At 50.3% G+C, this 11,355-nt stretch overlaps 1 protein-coding gene across 1 annotated transcript in view; it reads right to left on the reverse strand.

Annotated features, from left to right (window-relative positions):
- Nucleotides 1-1,095: 1,095 nt before the first annotated feature.
- LOC139418196 (sprouty-related, EVH1 domain-containing protein 2-like) overlaps nt 1,096-11,355 on the reverse strand; it is a 37,654-nt gene continuing 27,394 nt past the window's right edge. The window contains exons 4-6 of the mRNA XM_071167466.1: nt 9,823-9,887; nt 3,324-3,491; nt 1,096-2,818 (exon numbers count right to left, since the gene is read on the reverse strand). Coding sequence (XP_071023567.1) covers nt 1,991-2,818; nt 3,324-3,491; nt 9,823-9,887 — 1,061 coding nt within the window. The 3' untranslated portion in view covers nt 1,096-1,990. The remainder of the gene's footprint in view (nt 2,819-3,323; nt 3,492-9,822; nt 9,888-11,355) is intronic.

Below are 11,355 nucleotides of genomic sequence, written 5' to 3' on the forward strand. Positions count from 1 at the left end.
ATCTAGACACTATCTCCTACCAACTGTCTGTCTGTCTGTCTGTCTGTCTGTCTGTCTGTCTGTCCACCCTGCGGTATCTAGACACTATCTCCTACCGACTGTCTGTCTGCCTGTCTGTCCACCCTGCGGTATCTAGACACTATCTCCTACCGACTGTCTGTCTGTCTGTCTGTCCACCCTGCGGTATCTAGACACTATCTCCTACCAACTGTCTGTCTGTCTGTCTGTCTGTCCACCCTGTGGCCCTGCGGTATCTAGACACTATCTCTTACCAACTGTCTGTCTGTCTGTCTGTCTGTCCACCCTGCGGTATCTAGACACTATCTCCTACCAACTGTCTGTCTGTCTGTCTGTCCACCCTGTGGCCCTGCGGTATCTAGACACTATCTCTTACCAACTGTCTGTCTGTCTGTCTGTCCACCCTGCGGTATCTAGACACTATCTCCTACCAACTGCCTGTCTGTCTGTCTGTCTGTCCACCCTGTGGTATCTAGACACTATCTCCTACCAACTGTCTGTCTGTCTGTCTGTCTGTCTGTCTGTCCACCCTGCGGTATCTAGACACTATCTCCTACCGACTGTCTGTCTGTCTGTCTGTCTGTCCACCCTGCGGTATCTAGACACTATCTCCTACCGACTGTCTGTCTGTCTGTCCACCCTGCGGTATCTAGACACTATCTCCTACCAACTGTCTGTCTGTCTGTCTGTCTGTCCACCCTGTGGCCCTGCGGTATCTAGACACTATCTCTTACCAACTGTCTGTCTGTCTGTCTGTCCACCCTGTGGTATCTAGACACTATCTCTTACCGTCTGTCTGTCTGTCTGTCTGTCCACCCTGTGGCTGGTGGGGCAATTCAGAGAGAAAATAAATACAATTAAAAATGATCTTTGGATTCAAAACGTTAAAAATCGATGTGTCCCTGTTGATTCTCACCGGAGAGGTTAAAGTTGAACCTCTGTGTAGTAGGCTCCACACCAACTTCCTGGACACAAATGAAAGATAGTGCTGGACTAAGAAGCTATTTCAATATGGATTCTCCATTGAGTATGTTTTCAAGTCCAGGACTAGACTTAATCAGTGGGAAGGTTTCCTGGTTGATTGTAGGGTCCAACTCAAACCTTTATAAATGCTGATATTGCAGTTTATGTAAAGATGGTGTAAATGAAATGTACTGGGGTAGTGAAGAGGTAACATTTGTTACTAACACCAAAGGAGGCTTTAGTCAACACACACACACGTACACACACGCACGCGCACACGCACACACTACTACAGCAGCTTTAGGCTTATCTCCTAGTTGTTGCTCTAAGGACTTGGGACAGAAGGCCAGTTCAGTTTAGAGGGGGCTGGGATCGGCCCTGGTGGCATATAAACAGAACTATCTAAAAAAAAAAGGACCTGGGTTCAAATGCTATTTGAAATCATTTCAAAGACTTAAAACTGTGCTTGATTGATCTTGCCTGGATTAATGAACCAATAGGAGTCTAAACGCTGCAAACCCCGCCCATCTGGCACTTCAGGCCGGCTAGAACAAACACTGAAATTATTTTTTATAAAATGTCAAATACTATATGAACCCAGGTCTAATATCAAACAGGCTCTCCTAGCAAACAACCACACAGGACAACAACGTACGCAAACTAAACAATTCAAGTTGTTCAACACCAAGTCGGTGTAAATAGTAGAAAGTACCTGGTTGTATGTGATACATGACATATTAGTCAGCTATAAAAAATAAAAAGAGTCCCTCCCTCAAACAGGAATGGAGGGAACAAGACAGTCACGTGGAAAGAGGAGAGAGAGGACAGTACACAAGAAGGAGCTTATCAATCTTTACGCCATTTCAAAATGGCAGCCACAACACGCCAACGCTGTATATACACATCCGTCTGTAGAGTAACAAAACCACAAAACCAAAATGGGGCACAGGACCGCTCTTCTTCTCCCTCTCCCCCTCCTTCCCCTCTCCCCTCCATGTGTTTTTGGGGTTTATGTCATTGAGGCTTCATGCCTGCCCCCGCAGCTCCCGCACGCCACCCCGGCCCGGTGGCAGGCGTGAAGGGGCGGGTACAGACAGAGACACGGCGCCACTAGGGACAACCCCAGCAGAGCTGCCCAGCGTGTGCCCAGCCTCCCCTCGCCACCCCCCTCACAGGAGCAGGGGTCTGAGTAGTCCCCCTCCGGGTCAGACATGCAGTGGTACAGCAGTGTGTCGGCCAGCCACATGCAGCTGACCCGCCGGACGCACGCCCTGATCGGGTCCGGTGCGTCCTGGCAGCGCCCCCGTCGGTTGGTACCGCCGTAGAACGTTTCGCCGCAGTATTGGCACTGCAGGCGCTCGCCAACCCCGCCCTCCTCAGACTTCTTGTCCTGTCCATCAGACGAGCCAGGGAGGAGGGGCTGGGGCTGGGTAGAGACCACGCCCCCACCGAGGCCCTGATCCCCTGGACGGCGGTGTTGCGAACCCAAGCCGGCATAGTGGTGCCTCTTGGGTAAAGGTCTGAAGGTAGGTTTGGGGTCGGAGGAATCTACCGGTGTGGATACCAGGGGATAACTATAGTGGTGTTTGTGTGGCTCGCTCTTAGCGAAGTGGACATAGGACTCAGAGTCGTCTGGCGGGCGGATGTTTTTGTGGCGCACGGTGGTGTGGCGGTAGTCCTCATAGCCCGTGAGCCAGGAGCGTTCTAGTTGGTCCATGTGGAGTTCCGAGCGGGAGGAGGATTCCGAGGGGAGCTCCCAGGAACGTTCCCGAGGGTTGATCCTGACGATCTCCTCGTCGTCCTGGAAGGTGACATGGCGAGGGATGCGGTGCAGAGGCTGCAGGGAGGAGAGAGAGAGAGGGAGGAGAGGGAGAGAGAAAGAGGAGAGGGAGAGAGAGAGGGAAAGAGAGAGAGAGGGAGAGGAGAGAGAGGAGAGGGAGAGAGGAGAGGGAGAGAGAGAGAGAGAGAGAGGAGAGGGAGAGCGAGAGAGGAGAGGGAGAGAGAGAGAGGAGAGGGAGAGAGGAGAGGGAGAGAGAAAGAGGAGAGGGAGAGGGAGAGAGAGGAGAGGGAGCGCGAGAGAGGAGAGGGAGAGCGAGAGAGGAGAGAGGAGAGGGAGAGAGAAAGAGGAGAGGGAGAGAGAGGAGAGAGAGAGGAGAGAGAGAGAGAGAGGCTACAGACGTGAGTGTTACGGGTTGGTAGTCATTTAGACATGTTACCATGGCGTTCTCGGGCACAGGGACTATGGTGGTCTGCTTGAAACATGTTGGTATTACATACTGGGTCAGGGAGACACATCCAGTGTCAACATCATCCCATCCCTTACTCTCCTCCCATTGGCTTACCAGATCTAGGAAGTAGTGGTCTGACAACCTATAGGGTTCGTAGAGGTCGTTTCCCAGGATGCAGTTGTTGTGTAAGTGGGATGAGTCAGCGAGGGGGGAGGAGTCCAGTGGCTGCAGACAGGGCTCCAGTCTCTCGGAGGAGGAGTTAGACGAGCTGTCTGTGGCATTCTGATTGGACAAAAGACAAAACCACAGAAGAGTCAGTAAAGCTCTGATTGGACAAGCAGTTGTCGGTGGGCAACTTTGGTTTGAGCAAATTGTCTATATTGTTGTTTGAGTTGTTTCACTGGCCATCAGTCACCCCAAAATGTCTCTCTCTGATTCTGTTTCTCTATGGCCTCTCTTTACACAGATCTACCTCTGCAGTTCCAGGACCGGCTTCAGTGGATTTCTCTCTCCAAATCTCCCCCCTCTGTCTCTGCTCCCCCCCTCTGTCTCTGCTCCTCCATCTCTGCTTCCCTCCCCTCGACCCTCTCTGCTTCCCTCCCCTCTACCCTCTCTGCTCCCCCCCTCTGTCTCTGCTCCTCCATCTCTGCTTCCCTCCCCTCGACCCTCTCTGCTTCCCTCCCCTCTACCCTCTCTGCTTCCCTCCCCTCTACCCTCTCTGCTCCCCTCCCCTCTACCCTCTCTGCTCCCCTCCCCTCTACCCTGTCTGCTCCCCTCCCCTCTACCCTCTCTGCTTCCCTCCCCTCTACCCTCTCTGCTTCCCTCCCCTCTACCCTCTCTGCTTCCCTCCCCTCTACCCTCTCTGCTTCCCTCCCCTCTACCCTCTCTGCTTCCCTCCCCTCTACCCTCTCTGCTTCCCTCCCCTCTACCCTCTCTGCTTCCCTCCCCTCTACCCTCTCTGCTTCCCTCCCCTCGACCCTCTTTGCTTCCCTCCCCTCTACCCTCTCTGCTTCCCTCCCCTCTACCCTCTCTGCTTCCCTCCCCTCTACCCTCTCTGCTTCCCTCCCCTCGACCCTCTCTGCTTCCCTCCCCTCTACCCTCTCTGCTCCCCTCTACCCTCTCTGCTCCCCTCTACCCTCTCTGCTCCCCTCTACCCTCTCTGCTTCCATCCCCTCTACCCTCTCTGCTTCCCTCCCCTCTACACTCTCTGCTTCCCTCCCCTCTACCCTCTCTGCTCCCCTCGACCCTCTCTGCTTCCCTCCCCTCTACCCTCTCTGCTTCCCTCCCCTCTACCCTCTCTGCTTCCCTCCCCTCTACCCTCTCTGCTTCCCTCCCCTCTACCCTCTCTGCTTCCCTCCCCTCTACCCTCTCTGCTTCCCTCCCCTCTACCCTGTCTGCTCCCCTCCCCTCTACCCTGTCTGCTCCCCTCCCCTCGACCCTCTCTGCTTCCCTCCCTCGACCCTGTCTGCTTCCCTCCCCTCTACCCTCTCTGCTTCCCTCCCCTCTACCCTCTCTGCTTCCCTCCCCTCTACCCTCTCTGCTCCCCTCCCCCTACCCTCTCTGCTTCCCTCCCCTCTAACCTCTCTGCTTCCCTCCCCTCTACCCTCTCTGCGTCCCTCCCCTCTACCCTCTCTGCTTCCCTCCCCTCTACCCTCTCTGATCCCCCCCTACCCCCCCCCCCCCTACCCCCTCTCTGCCCCCCCCCCCCCCCTACCCTCTCTCTCTCCGGGTCTACTTCCAGCCTGTTTGAGTAGCATTAGCCTGGCCCCTTTCCTCCTCAGGCTTTGGTCCAAGTCAAACCTTGGCCAGACACAAAACACACCAGGCCGCCGGCTAGCCGACCAGCAGCCAGCTGACTCTACACATTGTGGGTGTCTGTGTGACTCCACATTGCTGAGCGCCCAGACAGATATTTTGGACAGGCAGGCAGGTGGACAGCCTCTGGGGGCATTGCAGGCAGCAGAGTACTGACTGACAGGCTGAACATGATTTTTGCCCTCTGTGTTCCAAATGGTGCCCTATATAGTGCAATACTTTAGACCAGAGCCCTATTCCCTATATAGTGCAATACTTTAGACCAGAGCCTATTCCCTATATAGTGCACTACTTTAGACCAGAGACCTATTCCCTATATAGTGCACTACTTTAGACCAGAGTCCTATTCCCTATATAGTGCACTACTTTATACCCAGGACACTATTCCCTATATAGTGCACTACTTTTAACCAGGAAATAGGGTGTTATTTAGGACGCAAAGGCACTCCCTCTGACCTTTCTGTCTGTCTGTCTGTCTGTCTGTCTGTCTGTCTGTCTGTCTGTCGCTGCCCACACCGGCAGGCCAGGGGGAAGTGTGTAGAGCCACTTTATTTAGCTTTTTCAACCGCCCCCCCCCCCCCCCCCCCCCCCCCCCCCCCCACTGGTTTGCTTTATGGGGGTCCGTGTGGGACTAAACTTAACCCCTCCCTCCCTCCCTCCCTCCATGGCCAGCGTTGAGATCTACCCACAGAGTGGACTGTAATGTTGATTGGTTGTTACAAAGCCCTTCAGAATGGCTGGCCCAAAAATAACAACACCCCCAACCCAAACCCCCTGTACCACCCCCTCCTCCCCTCTCTCTCTTGGGCTGCAAGTGGGTGGATCTTGGGGTACTCCTGTCTGTCAATTGGTTCTGGCTACCCCTGCCACCAGCTCTGGGTCATATTCATTAGTGCACATCGTAGGAAAACATTTTTGCAACAGAAAACAAAAAAACGAGTGTTTCTTATTGGCCAAGTTGAGGTAGTCCCTCCCTGTTTCGGTGTTTTCTTCCATTTGGTGTCTAGTGAATACAACCCTGCTCTCATTACTGCTGATCATTCACTACACAGACCACCTCTCCTCTGTTTCTACTGAAGCCCACCACACACAGGGGAGACAGACTGAGAGAGGACAGACAGAGAGAGAGAGAGAGAGAGAGAGAGGATGTTGTGGAGAGAAGAGGGGGAAAGGAGGGGGGTTGAAAGAGGAAGACAGCAGCTAAATGTCTCAAAACTAGAAGAATGGTAGCAAAATACACCTCTGTCTCTCTGTGTCTCACTCTCCTTCTGAATTTCTCTGTCTCTCTGTCTGTCTCTCTGTCTCTCTGTCCTCTCTCTCTCTCAACATAAATAGTGTCCGCTCAGCGAGAGGCAGGGGAGGGGGAGTTGGGTTAAGTATAGGCTAGCCCACGAGGAATAATTGAGGAAGAATGTGCTTCCTAGCCCTGTCCCCCAACCACTCCCCCTTCTCGTGTGTGTGTATGTGTGTGTGTGTGTGTGTGTGTGTGTGTGTGTGTGTGTGTACACAGGGTAGTAAATCAGTACATCCTGTCTGACACGCCACCACCCACCTCGCAACACACCGGGCCACTGCTGATAACTTTAGGAGAGGTGGTCAACAGGAGCCTCAGCCTGTGCAGAGGTGTGTGTGTGTAAACTCAGACCATTCATCTAGCTCTAACAGACAGTTGAAGTCAAGATGAGCCACATCCTCTACCCCCCCCCCCCCCCCCCCCAGCTCTCTCTCTGACTGCTGGTAAATCACAATGTCACAAAGCTTAGATGCAGCTGCCAACGTTAGTTTGATTGTGGTGAGTGGTGGTGGTGGGGGGGGGGGGCTAACAGGAAGTGACCTTTTGACCCTGCCTGCTGCTCCCAGTGTCACGCTACAGGAGGATGGTGTAGGTAACACACACACACACCACAGACCCGTAACAGAGGGTGTAGTGGGAAGCAGTGGGGGGTAGACAGGTAACAGTGGTGCTTTAATGAGTGACCTATGATAGATCAGGGCTTTGGGCTGGGCTTATGTAATGTAATGATGGTCATCACTATAACCACATCTCTGACACAGTTAAACATCTAAATGAGACAGGTCGTGTTTACGGTGAACACATCATCTCTGACAGTTAAACATCTAAATGAGACAGGTTGTGTTTACGGTGAACACATCATCTCTGACAGTTAAACATCTAAATGAGACAGGTCGTGTTTACGGTGAACACATCATCTCTGACAGTTAAACATCTAAATGAGACAGGTTGTGTTTACGGTGAACACATCATCTCTGACAGTTAAACATCTAAATGAGACAGGTCGTGTTTACGGTGAACACATCATCTCTGACAGTTAAACATCTAAATGAGACAGGTCGTGTTTACGGTGAACACATCATCTCTGACAGTTAAACATCTAAATGAGACAGGTCGTGTTTACGGTGAACACATCATCTCTGACAGTTAAACATCTAAATGAGACAGGTCGTACTTACGGTGAACACATCATCTCTGACAGTTAAAACATCTAAATGAGACAGGTCGTGTTTACGGTGAACACATCATCTCTGACAGTTAAACATCTAAATGAGACAGGTTGTGTTTACGGTGAACACATCATCTCTGACAGTTAAACATCTAAATGAGACAGGTTGTGTTTACGGTGAACACATCATCTCTGACAGTTAAACATCTAAATGAGACAGGTCGTGTTTACGGTGAACACATCATCTCTGACAGTTAAACATCTAAATGAGACAGGTCGTGTTTACGGTGAACACATCATCTCTGACACAGTTAAACATCTAAATGAGACAGGTCGTGTTTACGGTAAACACATCATCTCTGACAGTTAAACATCTAAATGAGACAGGTTGTGTTTACGGTGAACACATCATCTCTGACAGTTAAACATCTAAATGAGACAGGTCGTGTTTACGGTGAACACATCATCTCTGACAGTTAAACATCTAAATGAGACAGGTCGTGTTTACGGTGAACACATCATCTCTGACACAGTTAAACATCTAAATGAGACAGGTCGTGTTTACGGTGAACACATCATCTCTGACAGTTAAACATCTAAATGAGACAGGTCGTACTTACGGTGAACACATCATCTCTGACAGTTAAAACATCTAAATGAGACAGGTCGTGTTTACGGTGAACACATCATCTCTGACAGTTAAACATCTAAATGAGACAGGTTGTGTTTACGGTGAACACATCATCTCTGACAGTTAAACATCTAAATGAGACAGGTTGTGTTTACGGTGAACACATCATCTCTGACAGTTAAACATCTAAATGAGACAGGTCGTGTTTACGGTGAACACATCATCTCTGACAGTTAAACATCTAAATGAGACAGGTCGTGTTTACGGTGAACACATCATCTCTGACACAGTTAAACATCTAAATGAGACAGGTCGTGTTTACGGTGAACACATCATCTCTGACAGTTAAACATCTAAATGAGACAGGTCGTACTTACGGTGAACACATCATCTCTGACAGTTAAACATCTAAATGAGACAGGTCATGTTTATGGTGAACACATCATCTAGGACAGTTAAACATCTAAATGAGACAGGTCGTGTTTATGGTGAACACATCTCTGACAGTTAAACATCTAAATGAGACAGGTCGTGCTTACGATGAACACATCATCTCTGACAGTTAAACATCTAAATGAGACAGGTCGTGTTTACGGTGAACACATCATCTCTGACAGTTAAACATCTAAATGAGACAGGTCGTGCTTACGGTGAACACATCATCTCTGACAGTTAAACATCTAAATGAGACAGGTCGTGTTTACGGTGAACACATCATCTCTGACACAGTTAAAACATCTAAATGAGACAGGTCGTGTTTACGGTGAACACATCATCTCTGACACAGTTAAAACATCTAAATGAGACAGGTCGTGTTTACGGTGAACACATCATCTCTGACAGTTAAACATCTAAATGAGACAGGTCGTGTTTACGGTGAACACATCATCTCTGACAGTTAAACATCTAAATGAGACAGGTCGTGTTTACGGTGAACACATCATCTCTGACAGTTAAACATCTAAATGAGACAGGTCGTTTTTACGGTGAACACATCATCTCTGACAGTTAAAACATCTAAATGAGACAGGTCGTGTTTACAGTGAACACATCATCTCTGACAGTTAAAACACCTAAATGAGACAGGTCGTGTTTACAGTGAACACATCATCTCTGACAGTTAAAACATCTAAATGAGACAGGTCGTGTTTACGGTGAACACATCATCTCTGACAGTTAAACATCTAAATGAGACATGTCGTGTTTACGGTGAACACATCATCTCTGACACAGTTAAACATCTAAATGAGACAGGTCGTGTTTACGGTGAACACATCATCTCTGACAGTTAAACATCTAAATGAGACAGGTCGTGTTTACGGTGAACACATCATCTCTGACAGTTAAACATCTAAATGAGACAGGTCGTGTTTACGGTGAACACATCATCTCTGACAGTTAAACATCTAAATGAGACAGGTCGTGTTTACGGTGAACACATCATCTCTGACAGTTAAACATCTAAATGAGACAGGTCGTGTTTACGGTGAACACATCATCTCTGACAGTTAAACATCTAAATGAGACAGGTCGTGTTTAGGGTGAACACATCATCTCTGACAGTTAAACATCTAAATGAGACAGGTCGTGTTTACGGTGAACACATCATCCCTGACAGTTAAACATCTAAATGAGACAGGTCGTGTTTACAGTGAACACATCATCTCTGACAGTTAAACATCTAAATGAGACAGGTCGTGCTTACGGTGAACACATCATCGTCGCCCAGTTCTGCCTCGTTCTGGAGTGTTGAGGAGGACGTCGTGGAGCCTACGGGGAGCAAAGAGTGCCAAAATTAACTAACTCAGGTTGTGCACTATTTTCAGGTATAGACTTTTCAATCGCATTGTTACACTTTAATTCATAATAATCATTTGAAGCATGCTTATATTTGTCATATTTCACACGTACAAATGTATATTAGAGACGGCAGGGTAGCTTAGTGGTTAGAGTGTAGGGACGGCAGGGTAGCCTAGTGGTTAGAGTGTAGGGACGGCAGGGTAGCCTAATGGTTAGAGTGTAGGGGCGGCAGGTAGCCTAGTGGTTAGAGTGTAGGGGCGGCAGGTAGCCTAGTGGTTAGAGTGTAGGGACGGCAGGGTAGCCTAGTGGTTAGAGTGTAGGGGCGGCAGGTAGCCTAGTGGTTAGAGTGTAGGGGCGGCAGGTAGCCTAGTGGTTAGAGTGTAGGGGCGGCAGGTAGCCTAGTGGTTAGAGTGTAGGGACGGCAGGGTAGCCTAGTGGTTAGAGTGTAGGGGCGGCAGGTAGCCTAGTGGTTAGAGTGTAGGGACGGCAGGTAGCCTAGTGGTTAGAGTGTAGGGGCGGCAGGGTGGCCTAGTGTTTAGAGTGTAGGGGCGGCAGGTAGCCTAGTGGTTAAAGTGTAGGGGCGGCAGGTAGCCTAGTAGTTAGAGTGTAGGGGCGGCAGGTAGCCTAGTGGTTAGAGTGTAGGGGCGGCAGGTAGCCTAGTGTTTAGAGTGTAGGGGCGGCAGGTAGCCTAGTGGTTAGAGTGTAGGGGCGGCAGGTAGCCTAGTGGTTAGAGTGTAGGGGCGGCAGGTAGACTAGTGGTTAGAGTGTAGGGGCGGCAGGTAGCCTAGTGGTTAGAGTGTAGGGGCGGCAGGTAGCCTAGTGGTTAGAGTGTAGGGGCGGCAGGTAGCCTAGTGGTTAGAGTGTAGGGGCGGCAGGTAGCCTAGTGGTTAGAGTGTAGGGGCGGCAGGTAGCCTAGTGGTTAGAGTGTAGGGGCGGCAGGTAGCCTAGTGGTTAGAGTGTAGGGGCGGCAGGTAGCCTAGTGGTTAGAGTGTAGGGGCGGCAGGTAGCCTAGTGGTTAGAGTGTAGGGGCGGCAGGTAGCCTAGTGGTTAGAGTGTAGGGACGGCAGGGTGGCCTAGTGGTTAGAGTGTAGGGACGGCAGGGTGGCCTAGTGGTTAGAGTGTAGGGACGGCAGGGTGGCCTAGTGGTTAGAGAGTTGGACCAGTAACTGAAAGGTTGATAGATTGAATCCCCGAGCTGACAAGGTACGAATCTGTTGTTCTGCCCTTGAACAAGGCAGTTAACCCACTGTTCCTGGACCAGTTAACCCACTGTTCCTGGACCAGTTAACCCACTGTTCCTGGACCAGTTAACCCACTGTTCCTAGACCAGTTAACCCACTGTTCCTAGACCAGTTAACCCACTGTTCCTAGACCAGTTAACCCACTGTTCCTAGACCAGTTAACCCACTGTTCCTAGACCAGTTAACCCACTGTTCCT

This window comes from Oncorhynchus clarkii, chromosome 1, assembly GCF_045791955.1.
Source record: "Oncorhynchus clarkii lewisi isolate Uvic-CL-2024 chromosome 1, UVic_Ocla_1.0, whole genome shotgun sequence".
Taxonomy (NCBI): Eukaryota; Metazoa; Chordata; class Actinopteri; order Salmoniformes; family Salmonidae; genus Oncorhynchus; species Oncorhynchus clarkii.